Source organism: Cordyceps fumosorosea, assembly GCF_001636725.1.
Source record: "Cordyceps fumosorosea ARSEF 2679 chromosome Unknown scaffold_12, whole genome shotgun sequence".
NCBI classification, from domain to species: Eukaryota; Fungi; Ascomycota; class Sordariomycetes; order Hypocreales; family Cordycipitaceae; genus Cordyceps; species Cordyceps fumosorosea.
In genome coordinates this window covers 351,599-367,402 of record NW_017387312.1, presented here as the reverse complement: position 1 = coordinate 367,402, position 15,804 = coordinate 351,599, and the positions used below count along the sequence as shown (strand labels likewise).

Genomic DNA, 15,804 nt, shown 5'->3' with positions numbered 1-15,804 from the left:
GTCCGGGATTCAAAACTGCGGCCTGTCGGCTCGTCCGCTAAGGGGTTTCGGCGCGGCTTTCGGAGAGGTAGGAGGTGGGTTAAGCCATCAGCTATGAACGAGTGACTCTAGTCGGCACTGGTTGCTCTCTGCCCTCGTGAGATATACAAGACACAAAAACACTAGATTGGCGAACAGATGGAAGATGTTTAGAGGAAAGGGGGGGTTGAGAAGCGTCGTCTGGAGATGGCTTGTTGCGCGACGTGGAGGTCCGTCTGATGAGGCGTCCCCACCTTGCTTGCATTGGATGCTGGGTTTCTTCTGGCGCAAGACGCCACCAATTGGAAAGCAAACTCGCATCCTTCACCTTGCTCTAATAAAATTTTATGTTTGATTCATCTTTCGACAAACGCTACGGCATATCCGATTTTATTCCAAATCAAGTTTCATCTCTTCTCTTCCAAGATATTTTCCCCTGCCCACATCCTCTTCTCTTGACCCCTTCCTTCCACCAACGCCACTTTGGCTTAGATCAGGGGTCGCGCCAAATCAGCAACACAAGAAGCGACCACGTAAAAGAATAATATTTGTACAATGTTTACGTCTTATGAATACTTCATAGGAATTTACTGTCCAAACTCTGTTTTCCAAAGTTCATGCGTTTCATACCATCCAGTCGTCTATGCTTAGAACCCAAAACGCCATGCACCGAGTAATGTTCAATCCGCCTTTCAATATTGGCGCCTAACCGTTCCTGCTTCCGTTGAATCATCTTCGTAGTCCTGCTCCGGTGTGTCAATTGAACTAGGCTCCTCGGGTCTTGAAACTGGAGGATCTGGCCTCTTGCGGAAGCTCAAGAGTCTCTTGAATCCAGTAGGCTGTGCTTGTGGCTGCGGCTGAGTCTGGGCCTCTACCAACGAGTCCTCTTCTGCTTTGTATTCAAAATGCAGCCGGGGCACCAATATTCTGTATGGCACCGTGATTCCTGTTGGGTCTCTTGGGTTCACCTCGACGTTCAGGCAGATGTCCAACCCGCCCTCAAGATCCACGGCAAAGTTTGACGCATTCTTCATTTGCTTAGTTGTAAGCCCGGTGGGAGCCCTGTGGAACGGTTTGATTCTTGGATCGTCGTACGGCTCGCTCGCCGGTTGACTGCCTCCAGTTTTCGCCCGCTGAGGAGGACGCGGGGTAAAGTACGCATCATCCCCATCGGAGTATTCGTCGTTTGTGACAGCGCCACCGCGGAGGCCAAGCGGTGGTTCCTCGTGGGCCTGGCCGTAAGGGCTAGGGTATCGCCCTTGTGCCGGTGCATCCCAACGGCGCGTAGGATCCTCATCGTCATCGTACTCCACCACCTTACTCTGGCTGCCTCTCCGCAAAAAGCCAAAGAGTCCCGTTTTGGGCCGATCAGTGCTACCAAGAGACATGCTTCTCGCGAGTTTAGTCGGTGGCGAGGAGCCCTTTTCGGAATTCCTACTCGTCAGACCTCGAAGTAAGCCACCAGAGATCGGAGGCCGCGGTCCGCGAACAGACTCGCGAGATCCGTCGAACGGCTTCGGTCCCGAGCGCTTGCTAAGCGAAAACCGCCTGAGAAGTCCACCACCTCCTGTCGACCGTGGAAGACTTTGACTGCCATCGTCATCGGATTCAGGCGGTGTTGGTGGCGGTGTCACCCCCGGAGACCACTGGCGAATCGAGCACCAGTTTCTGTGCGGCAAAAGACGCTTGTTGTTCCGAGGCCTTCCGTCTGGACCATGCTGAAATATCGGGATCATGCTTTCATCAGTGTTCTTATCGAAATGGTGAACCTTGTGCCTCTTGTTCAGGACATCAGCAAGGATATCCGGGGGTGGCGTGTTCACAATTGCTGACGAAATAATATTGGGCATGTATCGCGGGTCCTTGTGTTTCGCAAGTCCAAGCTGTGGATTGGAGAAGAATTGGCCCACAGCGGCCAGATGCGCATCGCCACTGAGAATCGTAACTCGTACCGACTTGTCCATGGCGAGGTCTTGCAGGTCTTCCACCACTATGGTTCGCTCTTTTTTGTGGCACTTGGCAGTCCAGTGGTCGTTCAAGTCGTCCAGCACCTCCACACCGCCGTCAATGTTGTTGAGCATCTTCCCGAAAACTCCAGTCCTTCCCAAAGCCTTGACAGGATCCATAAGTCTCGACGTCAGGATGTTTTCGAGCCAAACCATTCGTGGGTATGCGATTGGCACGCCAAGCAGAACCAGAAGATGTTCGATCTGTCCCTTGCGAACTTCGAGATACAGCCTGCTTGTAATCTTTTCCCACGTTTTCTCGTCCACAAGTTCACGTTCCGTTCTCTCTGTACGAGTATCAACGGCAAGCAAAGCCGTTTTGCCTCCCATGGAGACGTAAACACTGCGGCTCAACTCCTGGATATACGATCCAGGGTTGTCACCGAGTATCCAACTGGGCTCCGACGTCTCCGTTTCTGGGATAATACTCTGATGCTGAAAGAGCATGTAGTATTTAAATGCAACCGCGCCAAGGCCAGAAAATACCGGCGAGCTCATGTCGCGATCAGGGTAGGAGCCGCAGCCTTCAAAGACGTCATGATTGCCGTACATGTTAACCATGGGGATTTGAGATGCGGCCAGTCCAAAGAGACCCTGTGAGAACCACGTGCAATACCTTTCAAGATAGAAATCTTCCAGCTGGTTCTGCATCTCTGGGGTGAACTGCGTATGATGCTTGTCGAAGGGGTTTCCCTTGTCAAGCCAATCGCCAAATAGCTCGCACTCATCCCCCACACAGTCGTTGTAGATTTGGCCTCCGCCGCCAACCATGACGTGGAATGGCTTCGCTTGGTGAGTATTAAGGACGTCGCGCCACATAGGATCTGGTCCGCTGAAGTTGTCTGGCTTCGCGCTCAAGCTGAAGCCATTGCAACTGTGAAACATGATGTTCATTGTCTCGCCCCTTGGTGGCACCCAGAAGGCCATGCATGGTCCGCGATTGATGCGATAAGCAATGCGCTGCTGCTTTTCTCGAAGCTCAATCTCAACATTAAAGCGCCAGAAAGTGTAGCCTCTCTCTGTATGGAGTTGAAAGCCGCGCACATCCTTGTACTTCTGCACTTTCTCCCCGTCAACACCTGCCCGACTCTTACGGCTAGTAAATGAGCCAGGGTAATCAGGCGCACCATCCGGAGGCGGAACATCTGGAGGGCTTCGCGTCATCTCAAAGAGCCCATTATCCGTTTCGTCCATGGAAAGGTCTTTGCCTTCCTCTAGGTGCTCTACGGGACGAACGTAGAGCGTTTCTCCGCGGCGGCCGAGTTTCGGATGGCCAGCTATGGGATCAACATACTCGGGTGACAACTCTCCTTTAACATGGTGCGGCGCTGCTGGCAAAATGCTAATGTCCTGAACGAAAAGGCGAAGCATCGGTGCGATTTCATAAGAAGAGTCTGAATCCTTCGTAACAATCATGATACTGCCGCGCCACATTTCCCGTTCCGATACAGTCTGGCCTCGTTGGGTCCTGGAAGGAATTGCTTCCTTGCGAATACCACAGTATCTTAGCAATGGCCCACATCTGAGGTAAAGTTGGGGTTTAAATCGCGTTGGCTCAACTGTATCATCGTACTCTCCGTCAAAAGCTTCTGCTTTTCGAAGGCGAGCTGTAACGTTACCGCCACGGCCCTGCCCTTGCTCCCACCATGCCTTGTAGAAATCTGGTGAAAAGTTCTCGGCGTGGACATCCAGTAACGGCCCAGACAATGTCCCGATAGCTGCCTTTTCCCACTCGTTCAACCATTTTGGCGACTGGTACAAGCCTTGTCCAGGCTGCAGGGCATCTGTATTGGAAAAACGCATATTGCCAAGGGTATGCTGGCTCTCTTTTGGCGTCCCTTCATCGCTATCGCCTCCCTCAAGCCGCTTCCGAGCGACGGCAACGCCATCCTCCGGCTGCGGTTCCTTGCATGAAACTGCCCCCGTAAATCCCTCCGGAACTCGGGCTGCTTGGTATCTCTCGTCCGTCCCAGGCTGAAGGTAGGCTGGCTCTGTAGCCCGACGATGAATACTTGGAGGATATACGCCATTCGTTGTATGAGGTTGTTGCTGTTGTTGCATGTTCATCATATGATGACTGGAGTTATCATATTCGGATAATGGAATCGGAGGGAGGTCCTTGTTCTTGCCGGAACGAGGAAGAGCAGTGCCAGGTACAGGGACCAACGGGGAGTAGTTGCGAGGAACCGCTTCGGAGCCAATGCGGTGATTCTGTAGGAATCTTTCAGGCTGGTCCTGTCCAACTCGGTTACTCCCTGCGCGATTCACAGGATGGGGGGCTGCGAGAGGTGATGCCCTTTGTTGCACTGACTCCGGAAATTCAGTACCACGAGGAGCAACAGGAGACCTGGCAGTGCGATCCCTGTAGCTTAGGTTGCGCTGGGGAATATTTGAAGAAGTCTGAACCCGGGGCTGGTCATGGCTGTCCGACCACTGAGGTTCAATCGCGGCTGAAGTCACAGTGCCTGGCTGCAGTTGCTGAGTCCAGTCGCGATGGGCTTCAGTGCGCGGCCTGGCACCAGCATCATTCGTGGAAACGGCTGGCTTTGGTATAGATTGCTGCGTTGGACGTCTAATCCCGGCATCAGGAGATGGAAGCAGGTCATTTATTGGGAGCGAGCCAGCCAGAGCCTGGGTGTTTTGGGCTGCCCGCTGCCTAGCTCGTTGTTCCGCAGCTTCCACACGGGCTCGTTTTTCTTCTTTGGTCATGCTGTCCAGTGTCAGCTCCAGATTTTGTAGCGGCGATCGATTGGTATTGGTGGCCAACTTTTTCCGTCTATCAGACGTTGCGCTTGTAGAAACCCGTCGAGGTTGCCCAGCATCCCTGGTCGATGTCGCCGCAGCCATTGGGGCTTGGATTGTGGCCGGAGGCATATGACGATACGCAGAATACGATTGATCGTCCACAATACCTGTCTGAGGCTGGTAGCGCAACGTTGGTTCGTGCCTTGTGGCCGGAGCCTGGGGAGGCGGTACAGCCGCCATGTATGGTTCTCGATAGCTTACTGGAGGACCGCGAGGAATGTCGGGTGCTTCCGGTAGAGACGGCGAGGCTTGTAGGAAGTACTCGCCCTCCTCGTACGGCATCCGACGTGGCTTTCGATCAGAACTGTCCGGGGCGAAATCGGCGAGGCCGGGTTTCTGGTAGGATGGAGGTCGTGGAGCCAAACCGTGGGGAGTAACGCTGGAGGCTGTTGGCGAACCGGGAGCAAAGATTGATTCGGAAGGGGCTTCTGTATAGGCCGTTTGTATAGATGTACGGTTCGTTCGTCGGGGAGGCTGACTGTCTAGGGATTGTCTGGGTTCAGTCGGGGGAAGTTCGTTCTCGCTAGACTGGCGCTGGTGACCGCCTCTATTGTGCTTGGGCAGGTCGCCCCAGTTTTGGGCCGACATGTCGGTCGCGTCAGTCGAACCTCAAGGGCCGGTGAGGACGATGTGGAAATAATGCAATGCAGAAAATTATGTACAAGTCGGGTGGGCTGCGTATCCGCACATAAAGTTGCAGCCGTGCGCTGTTACTTGATGCACCCCCGGTCTCTGCGTCTGAGACGGCAGCAATGTCGCGCGGATACCTGAGGTGGGAGAGGCGGAGCTTCGGCAAGGCGGAAGGTGGCTAAGATTAGCACAATGAAGGCTCAGGGATACTAATCGAGAGGCTGAAGCAAGGCAAACAAGAAGCTATTCGGATTGCTGAAAGGACTGCCGAAGGTTGGTTAGCTGCCAACGATCCACTTGGGGGCATGCAGATGATCGAGGCCAGACTGAACAACTGGCTGGCGCATACTTACACCACAAGCAAACACAGGAGCAATGTGGATGGCCGAGGCGGCGGTAGTTGGTCAATGACTCGCAGAAGCCGCAGGCGTCGAACGCAGACGGAAGGAGCGGTCGGGCATCAGCATTATTTGGTGGAAGCTCGAGGGGGCTGGTCGAGGTGCAGAAGAGAAAAGAGGTGGCTGGAGCGCAAGGATTAATTACATGGATCTCGTCTGAGGTGCAGCCTGCAGGACGAGCAAGTACGGGATGTGCGGAGTACAGGTTATGGTGAGTACAACGACGGGTGTACGGCTACTCCAATGTTCTTGATATGTAAGCAACTTTCTCCGATGATGAATATGTAAGAGTAAATTCGAAGACAAGGACGTCATTCATCTCCTTCGCAGAGTGAACAAGACTTTTTTCACGTGGCTCATAAGCGGTGGCTGGACCTTTGTAACAATGGCCGTTAGTGGATTTACAGCTAACTTTACGGCCCGCAGCGGGCGAGGAGATCTTTATTAGACTGGGAAGCGTCTGGATAATAAGCTCCACCTGCAAACAACTTTGTGCTTCGGAGCCGGACAACACATAATAAATGCTTTTAGTAATCGACCAGACAGGAGTATTCAAGTATTTCAGGAAACAAAGAACATTCCCAGTGGGGCTATGATGGGTCGAAATACGGGGAAGCAAGAAGCGACACCAAGACAATCTGTCTGAGTAATCCGTGCGGATGCGGACACAAACATTGGAAAATTATTCAGACCCCAACTTGTGCGAACCGAGGTGCTACCTGGGCCGGCTATTACAATGTTTGGGCAGATTAGTAGATGCATCCCTGGATAGTTAGACAGAATGTAGAACAAACAACACCATCAATCGAGCTCTATCATATTAGGGGAAGAGGCGACGGAGCGGACCGGTCAAGACAACAAACACGAAGAAAATACAAATGGGACGGACATCTCACTTGTCTCGGAAGCCGTATATGTGTAATTAAGGAAGACATGAACATCAAATCACGTGGGTCTACTAGCTCAGTCGGTTAGAGCGTCGTACTAATATCGGTTTTCAAACACCAATGTATGGTAATGCGAAGGTCACAGGTTCAATCCCTGTGTGGACCAACGATTTCTTTTTTGCTCCAGTTTAACTACAGACTACTGGCCTCATTCAACTGTCGTCTTTTTTTATTATGATCAAGAACTAGTTAGTTACTGGGTGTGAGCAAGTTTTGTCTTGTGATTTGGTCTTCCTAATTTGCATTTTTTTTTTTCTTTCAGCATTACAGCCATACACCATGGCTCATGCCATCGGGACTTATCGTGGAAGTATTGGTGCTGCACCTCAAACCTAGGTGATTGCATATTAGCCAATGGAAAACGCGGACCTCAAGATTAAACTGCACACGCTTCCGAGTTGTACTTTCTTTACCGTAGGATTGATTTAGGCAGAGGAAAAACCGACAGAAAGGCAAAATCCCACCACCTCCCTTAACGCGACTGAAATATCCGTCTCGAAGCATTGAGCATTCGATACCGCTTTCATTCAGGGTAAGGAGTAGTGAGGTTGCGCGAGCAAGGTCTAGTTATAGGTTGCATGCTCCCTGCAAGTGACACGCAGCTGTCATAAGCGTTTCACAAGAAAAGTGATTGACCTTGAGATTTGCCCACGAGTCATTTTGCATCACTTCTCCTATGTTTAACATTTGCAATGGAAAATCGCTGTTGCTCATGTTTCACCATTCTTGGTTCCTGCATGTAGTGTGGCGCTACCAGCCACATCATTGTGGCGCATGTGACACTTTTTAGTTTTTTCCTTCCTCGCCGCCAGGAGGGCCTCGCCTCATCCGCACCTTCTCCAAGAAACTCGCATCTCTTGAACCCCCCACCAAAACACACTCACAGCGACTGCTTTGCCTGGTGCAGAGCCGCGAAAACCCACTGCCGAAGGAAAGAAAGGCACCCACTTGTTTCCTTCCTCGAATCTCTCGTCGAATTTCATACACCTCCGTCTTGCGACCCGACCCGCCCTCCGAATCTGTTTTCTCCCTCCACACAATCGCACCGCAATCATGGCCGCCGTCGCTGCGGAACCTACCTTTGCCGACCACCAGGTCGATTTGTCTACGATTCCTATCTCCCCAAATGGAAAGGAAGAGTCCAGTGCTGTGGACTCTGGCAAACCCGTCACCGTGTTCCACGACAAGGACAACTTCAACGTCAAGCACCCGCTCCAGAACAAATGGACCTTGTGGTTCACGAAGCCCCCTAGCGGCAAGGTACATAACCACACGGAAGATTCGCGCGCCTCAATGGTATCATCTCTAACTTGATTGGGCAGGGTGACAACTGGAACGACCTCCTCAAGGAGGTGATCACATTTGACTCTGTTGAGGAGTTCTGGGGTGTCTACGTATGTGTATTCGCCTCACCGGTGCTCATTAATCATCTAACAAAATGATAGAACAACGTTGCTGCCGTTTCGGAGCTAGCCCTCAAGTCTGATTATCACCTCTTCAAGGCCGGCGTGCGACCCGAGTGGGAAGACCCCCAGAATAAGCACGGTGGCAAGTGGTCCTACCAGTACAAGGACAAGCGAAACGTTGACGTCGACCGTCTCTGGCTGCAAGTTGTCATGGCCGCTATTGGCGAAACTCTTGAGGAGGAAGAAGATGGTGAGGTCATGGGTGTCGTTGTCAATGTCCGCAAGGCCTTCTATCGCATTGGTGTCTGGACTCGCACTACTGGCAAGAGCATTCCTGGCCGTGGAGATGGTGATGTCTCTGGTGGAAAGGGTCGATCCAACGAAAAGGGCCGCGAGATTCTTCTCAGCATTGGTCGCCGCTTCAAAGAGATTCTTGAACTGCCCAACAGCGAGCAGGTCGAATTCTCTGGACACACGGACAGCGCCCACGCTGGTAGCACGAGAGCCAAGGCGAAGCACGTTGTTTAAATTAAATGGGCAATGCTTTTCTTTGGGAGAGTCGACAGCTGTAGCACGAAACTTGTGCTGCAGTTGAGAACCATATCTGGAAGGCAGCTAGAGCCAGGCTGCACACCGGTACGCAGAATTGCAAGCTACTGCATGAGTGAAATCATGATGGCTGGGGCTACCTATGCCACAACACCATTGGGAAACAAAATTTGCTTTTCCCATATATAAGTATTAGGGCGGGCGTTGCTAGGGAACTTTGATATGATCGCATTAGGGCCATCTGAAGTTGTCAGCCGCCATGCGTGGCTACGAAAATAGATTTCTAATATTATGACCGTTATTTCTGGTTCCAGTGATGCTATCTCAAAAATAAAAATTCATTCAAAGCGGTGGTAATACATGCCATCTCGCAGGGAGCTGGGATCACTAGCAAGTGTTGTGTTTTCTATCATGGTATATACGTTCGACTAAGATGCTGGTACATTTACTTTTCGTCGCCACTCATATCCTCAGCAAAGATGGCCTTGACGAGCTCTTTTTTGTTGATCTTGCCCATGGCGTTGCGCGGGATGTGATCGACGACCCTCATGACCTGCGGGATCTTGTAGGCGGCGAGCCTGCTCTTGAGCGCGCGGCGCATCTCGAGCGGGGTCCAGCCGGCCTGCGCGCGCTCCGGGTCGAGGATGACAACGGCTCCGACCTTGTGGCCCCAGTTGCCGCTCGGCACCGCCACGACGGCCGCCTCGGCGACCTCTGGCAGCGCCAGCAGCTCGCGCTCCACCTCGAGGGCGCTGACCTTTTCGCCGCCCGTCTTGATGATGTCGGCCGACTTGCGGCCGAGGATGAAGTACATGGGGCCGCGGGCCCACGCCTGGCGGGCGTCCTTGCTGAGACCCGCGGCGTCGGGGGCGGGGCGGCGCACGGCGACGTCGCCGGTCTTGAACCACGGGCCGCGGCCGTCGCCGGCGTCGTCGACGAACTCGCGGGCGGTGGCGTCGGGGTTGCGCCAGTACTCGCGGAAGATGGTGGGACCGCGGAGTTGGATCTCGCCGGCGCGTTCGCGGCCGCGGGCGTCGAGCTGGTTGTCGTTGTTGTCGTTGTTGGGCTGGGGGATGACGGCGCCGGTGTCGGTGTCGACGAGGCGGACCTCGACGGAGGGCAGGGGCCAGCCGACACTAGCGTCGACGCGGTCGGCGAAGGAGAGGCCGCAGCTAAGGGCCATGCCGACCTCGGTCATGCCGTAGCGCTCAAGGAGCACGTTGCCGCCGCTGAGGTCGGCCCAGGCGGCTTTGACGGGGGTCGGTAGCGCGGCGGAGCCGGAGATGTTGACACGCAGGTGGCGCGGGGCGATGGCCTCGCGGGCAGCGGCCTGCACGGCGGGCGGCAGGGACTTGTGGCTAGAGAGGAGGCGGCTGTAGACGGTGGGAACGACGGTGAAGAAGGTGACGGGAGGCGGTGGTGTTGTGGTGGTAGTAGTGGTTGTGCCGTTGAGGGTGTGAGTGGTGCCGTCGGTGGGGAGGAAGGGCGCTGCGAAGCGCTTCCAGACGGCGTCGGCATTGAAGGGAAACATGAACTCGATGGACGAGCCGGCGAAGAGGGGTGTGAGAACGGCATTGACGGTGCCGTGAATGTGGTGGAGGGGAAGGACGTGGAGGAGGTGGTCGGCAGGCGAGTACTCCCATGCCTGATGGAGAGAGCGACACTGAGCCGTGAGGACGTGTTCCGGGAGTAATACCCCTTTCTATATCAAATTGTGAGTTGGAGAATTGCGAAAGAGGTTCACAGCGAGTCTTACTGGTCGATTGGTTGTGCCCGAGGTGTATAGCATTAGGCCGGCACCAGAGAAGTCTTGGTCGGCCAACGACACGGCCTCGTTGGTGTTGCCGCTGCCGCTACCGGTGTGCTTGGGGAGCTCAAAGTACACCGGCCTTTGCTGAAGGTCCGTGGCGAGCACCTCCCTGGCCTTGGCGGCGAACTTGGGCGAGGAGATGAGGACGGAGGCGGCGCTCTGGTCGAGGATGTACTGCAGCTCCGGAGCGGGAAACGGTGGGGAGAGGGGCACTGCTATGGCGCGGGCAGCCATGATGGCCAGGAACATGACTTGTGCGATTTACTTCAGCATAATTTTCTCTTTGAAAGCAAGGATTGCATGGTATTGGGGTTATTTGGGGAACATGTTGGCGGACGTACCGACATAGTCGTAGCTGTTTTCTATCAAAAAGGCGACGCGCTCGCCAGTCAGAGGCTTCCCGCCGACGGCCTCGCGCAGGCGCTCCCGCGCGCGGGCGACATCACCGAGGAGCTCGCCGTATGTGAAGCGGCGACCGGACAGGGAGTGGACGACGACGGTGGACTTGGGGTCGTGCGCGGCGACGGCCTCGAGGATGGGGAGGCGCGGGAGGAGCGTAGTCCCGGCCTTGGTGGAGAGCATCCTGGCGCGGCAGCGATGCGACTGCAGCAGTAGCTTGGCTGGGTGGACGCGTGTCTCGTTCCTGGCGGCGGCGGCGGCGGTGACGACGATGGAAGAAGCGGCAGCGGCAGCAGCAAGGGCGCCGGGGAACGTGGTCAGTCGCCGGTTGGCCAGCGACAGGGCTGATGGCGCAATCATGGGTGAGGCATAAGACGGCGGCGGCGCCGGGACGCACGACCGCGGGGGAAGGGGAGGGGAGGGGGGATGGGCCTGGAACCTCGGTGTGATGGGAATGCCTTATCGAGAAGGGAAAGGAAGCTAGTCGGCGAGGAGAGGGGGGGATAAGCTGCAGATTCGATGGCGGTGGAGTCTGAGGGTGACAATGGAGGTGTCAGCAGCAAAGAGCGAAGAGCAAAGAGGAACGTTGGAGTGGGCGAAATGTCCGGGGGGCCGCGATGTGGAGTTTTTGGTGTTGCGATGCATGCAGCAGAGCAGATTTGGCTGGGCAAGTTGCCGCTACATTTGAATTTGCAGCAGAGCAGGTAGGTGCCGCCAATTGATAATGTTAGAGTTTCGAACTATCTACTGCTTGCTTGTTTTCTGGTGATTTTTAATGTATCTGACGCTGGTTGTAAATGGCTAGCAATTGACGAGACACTACAGCTTTATAGATCGGACAGACCGCGTGGAGTTGGGGTAACAATGGAGGGACTGCTTGGGGATGAACTTGTGGTGTAAAATTGGGGGATTTTTGCTCATGTTGATTGAGCGAGTAAATGTTCTCTTTCCCGTTCTCTGATACCTTGTTATGGATGGTTCCTTCATCTTACCACATTCACGGGTCACAATTGCCTCAAGGTCTCAGATTGGGTTGCACCCTCACATGAATGAGGTTCACTGCAGACATGATGAATTCACCAGTCTCCCCATCTACGGAAGGATGGCATCGTGAATGTTGCATCGCATCTCATCGAGCATTCTAGCTCCACCACCTCGTGTGGCACGGCAAAGCCTGGATCCCCGGAGCAGCGAGGACGGAGCCTAGAAGCAGAGGATCTGCATACTGTGGTACCTTGCTATCCAATCAAGCGGCAGGTGATTTTCACGGATGCAGCGGTCGAAGATGGAGGAAAAGGAACTAACTGAAAAAAAAAAGCCTATAAAAAAAATAAGAAGTTCAAGTGAGGAAAAATCGACAGGCTGCCCTTGTCGTTAGTGAGAAGTCTTCTGGTGGTGGGCGGTGCGTGTCGGCAGTTTTTCTCTCGGCCAACCTTGGGCACACCGCCACTGTTACTGGCTGTCAGTATTCACAAGAACGGCGGACAACGTGTATTTGCTTTGTTATTCTCGAATTGTCTCTCGGCGGCTATCCGTCGCTAGCCATGCTCGCAAGGATGACTCGAGTTGTCACCCAGGCCGGACATTTTGCTTGTTCCGTTCCCTCGGGATACAGGATGTACGGCTTGCTGCATAATCGTGCACAGTAGGTCGTGCTATACATGCGGTGCGCTTCGGAAACAATGCAACATGTAGGGACGGAACGGGCTGAAATTCCAGCTCAAAATATAGGAAAGAAAAGAAAGATAAAAATTTGTTTTTAATAGAGAAAACTGTGACATTCTTGTTGCGATTTCTTGCTCTGCAAACGCGTGATAGCTGCAGGTATCCTGGCTGATACCACCGCCACTTTGTCTCTGATATTGGTATTGACTGGCATGATGCCAAATACCACATCCCAGCCTTGTAGTTATGCGCAAGTATGTATACGCACATGGATAGGCAGATACCTGCAGTAACCTACCGATGCATATACATGATGCGGTAGACAACAGCGGTAGAGCGGTAGGGATGCTCTCAACCAATGGCAGCCGCCTCGCCTCATCTACAGACTTTGCGCTCCGTTCTCGCTGGTATTACAAGCAGACGGCAAGAGCAAGTCCAGTGCCGTATCAAGTTGGATGCTCGCTAGAGCCAGAATTGCTTTTTTATGCAGCGGCGCAAGCCAATCCTGGAATGTTCTACCGGCGAGCTGAATGCAACTCTGGAGGGCTTCAGCAAGTTGAGTTCGTCACCGCCTCACAGCTCTTTGTAGGAGAAAAGAGTGGCTTCCCTGCAAGCCCGCCACGTCTTGGAGGTCCCCCTCGTAAGTTGGTCCCGGACGAGCAGGCATTCTGAATGTGCTTGCCTGTCGTTTGCATCGGCTGATACAAGGGCAAGGGGATAGAAAAAAAATAGTAAGATTGATATTTTTTTTTCTTGGGAAAAAAAAAAAGGGTCATCTGCACTTGGGTACCGAGAACCAAGCCCTTGTCGTTCTTGACGCTGTCCTTGTCTGTTGGGGGTTCTCACCGACTAAGGCTTGTGGCGCACCTTGTTACTGCTGTGGGTGGGATGTACTGAGGTACCACCCTCATCAATCGCGACAGGCACAGGCACACAGGCACATGCCACTATCCATCGGGGACGGGACGCGGATTGATTGACATGAAAAACAAGAAAATAAATATGCGGATACATCAGTGTACCAGTAGAAATAAAAATATTGCACTCCTTGACGTTATATATACCCCGATCTTTCGAGTATTTATTGTCCTTCTTCATCTTTATCTACCTGCCAACGTCGACTCTTTCCTCACTGACTGACTGACTCTCTGTTCCCCACGTACCTCGCCGCCCTCGCTTGACAGACTTGGCTTGAACCTTGTCCGCCACTGGCCGCCGCTCTTTGCCTCACTTGCTTCTTATCGAGAGAAAAACTTGACCGGCTTCAAGTCTTTACCTCATCTCGCCAATCCCAATTCCATCACAGATATCAATCCTGACATCAATCAATTGGCCGAAACTATCTATCCGGGACGCCTGCTGCGGCTAGATCTGTTCATCCCATCCCATCCATCCATCCACACGCACACTCGCGCCACCGCCGGCCCAACGGGACAGGAAAAAAAACGTTTCGCCAGCACAAAAGACCAACCGCCCCGGATGTTGCGCAGATACGCCCTCGGCTTCTCCTCCGTCGGAAGGCAATTCTCAACCATGGGATCGACAACACCCGTCGAGGACGCCATCCGCGCCAAGGTCAGTACCGGAATGCCTCTCTGGTGGCCTTGACCGCGTTTCTTCCCGCCTTCCTGCTGACTCAGTAGATAGATCACTGCCGCTCTCAACCCTCTCACGTTGGAGATTTACAATGACTCTCACCTCCATTCTCATCACAAGGCCATGCAGGGCAGTACTTCCAAGGAGACTCACTTTCGGTATGTTTTTTTTTGCTCTTCAAGATTAAAATAATACAATCGGAGAAGAGCTCCGGCTTCGGCATCAAAAAACATCGGACTGACCGCTTCCCAACCGTCATCCAGCCTCGTCATCACATCAGACGCATTCAAGTCCAAGATGCAGCCCGCCCGCCACAGGATGATCTACGCCCTGCTGCGCGATGAGATGGCCCAGGAAGGCGGCATCCACGCCCTGCAGCTGCGCACCCTGACCCCGGAGGAGGAGGCCAGACATCAGCAGCAGCAGCAGAAGAAGAAGGACGACGAGGCGGCTGCCACCACCACCACCACCAAGGAGGTCGAACCCGTCACCAACGAGAATGCGTAAAGCCGACAACACTTCTTATGCTGCCCCGGTTTGTGCGTTCCCGCGCCTCGAATCCTCCTCATGCCTGAGATTTTCCTTTTCCTTTTTCGCAACTTTCAAGAAAGAGAGGCAGCTGGCCGAGATTGATTTAGACGGATCATTACAACTCCCCAAGGAGAAACAAGAAAAAACACAAAAAATAGGGATACCAGGCTCCCCAAGTTTTTTTCTTTGTTCTTTTATCTTCTCAACATTATACTGTCTGGTCTACCCGTTCGATACGGCGACTTCTAGATACTCTGCACACGCCCATCACGATATGAATAGCCAATTACGAATTGAATGTACAATTTAGCCAAAAAATGAGTCAAAAAAAGCTAGCTTGTGCCATGCCATGACTTTCTTTTATCTAATATTCGTAACTTTGGACGTTCAAACTGCTGTCACAAGACGCCCATCACATACACCAACTCCCGGCTAGAAAACAGAACCGGCCTTGCTGCTCGAACTACGGGCGCTGGCCGAGGCTCTCTTCTGTATGGCTGCACGCATCCGCTCCCTCCTCTTCCTCGCCGCTTCCTCGCTGGTTGACGCCTGCCTCGTCACGAGCTGCTGCATGTATTGTGTGCCCACAGGCGTGTTGGATCGCATTGAAGACGGCGGCGGAGCGTCCGAAAATGCCCTACTGCCTAATTGTGGCGAGGCTGCCCGTGAGCTCGGAACCAAAATTGCCGGAGGCGTGACTGGTTTTGGCGGCGGCGCAATCACTTTTCTTTTTATAAGTGCATAGCTGGGAGCAGCCAGCCGTGAGATGGACCGTTCTTCTTGAACCATCCCTGGTGCTGCCGCTTGTTTATTCATCCCAGCACTTTGCAGAACTCCCCCATCCTGAACATCGACTTCCATTGACCCCTGTAACTCCTCTGGTAGCGGCGTGGACGACGCTGCCTCTGGTTCTATCGATTGTGGCGCAAGCACGTCTTCTGCCGGCTCATCCTGCGGCTCCTCGTGTGGCTCATCCTGCTCTATCAGATTGCGAATTGACGTAACCTCCCGCTCATAGAACGCCAACACACGGTCAATATTATC

The 15,804-nt window shown here is 53.6% G+C and overlaps 4 protein-coding genes across 4 annotated transcripts; 2 read left to right on the top strand and 2 right to left on the bottom strand.

Annotated features, from left to right (window-relative positions):
- Positions 1 to 710: 710 nt before the first annotated feature.
- ISF_05209 (hypothetical protein) lies at positions 711 to 5,417 on the bottom strand (the record flags this gene model as incomplete). Its single annotated transcript, XM_018848814.1, has 2 exons — positions 711 to 4,235; positions 5,031 to 5,417. The coding sequence occupies 2 exons, from the start codon at positions 5,415 to 5,417 to the stop codon at positions 711 to 713; spliced, it is 3,912 nt and encodes a 1,303-aa protein (XP_018703950.1).
- Positions 5,418 to 7,857: 2,440 nt separating this feature from the next.
- On the top strand, positions 7,858 to 8,738 carry ISF_05208 (translation Initiation Factor Eif4e; the record flags this gene model as incomplete). Its single annotated transcript, XM_018848813.1, has 3 exons — positions 7,858 to 8,064; positions 8,127 to 8,198; positions 8,250 to 8,738. 3 exons carry the CDS (start codon positions 7,858 to 7,860, stop codon positions 8,736 to 8,738), a joined length of 768 nt encoding a protein of 255 aa, XP_018703949.1.
- A 466-nt stretch (positions 8,739 to 9,204) lies between these two features.
- Positions 9,205 to 11,328, bottom strand: ISF_05207 (2-succinylbenzoate-CoA ligase; the record flags this gene model as incomplete). Its single annotated transcript, XM_018848812.1, has 3 exons — positions 9,205 to 10,461; positions 10,516 to 10,820; positions 10,911 to 11,328. 3 exons carry the CDS (start codon positions 11,326 to 11,328, stop codon positions 9,205 to 9,207), a joined length of 1,980 nt encoding a protein of 659 aa, XP_018703948.1.
- Positions 11,329 to 14,166: 2,838 nt separating this feature from the next.
- Positions 14,167 to 14,736, top strand: ISF_05206 (BolA domain protein; the record flags this gene model as incomplete). The annotated part of the gene is made up of 3 exons (XM_018848811.1): positions 14,167 to 14,208; positions 14,281 to 14,387; positions 14,493 to 14,736. 3 exons carry the CDS (start codon positions 14,167 to 14,169, stop codon positions 14,734 to 14,736), a joined length of 393 nt encoding a protein of 130 aa, XP_018703947.1.
- Between the last annotated feature and the right edge of the window lie 1,068 nt (positions 14,737 to 15,804).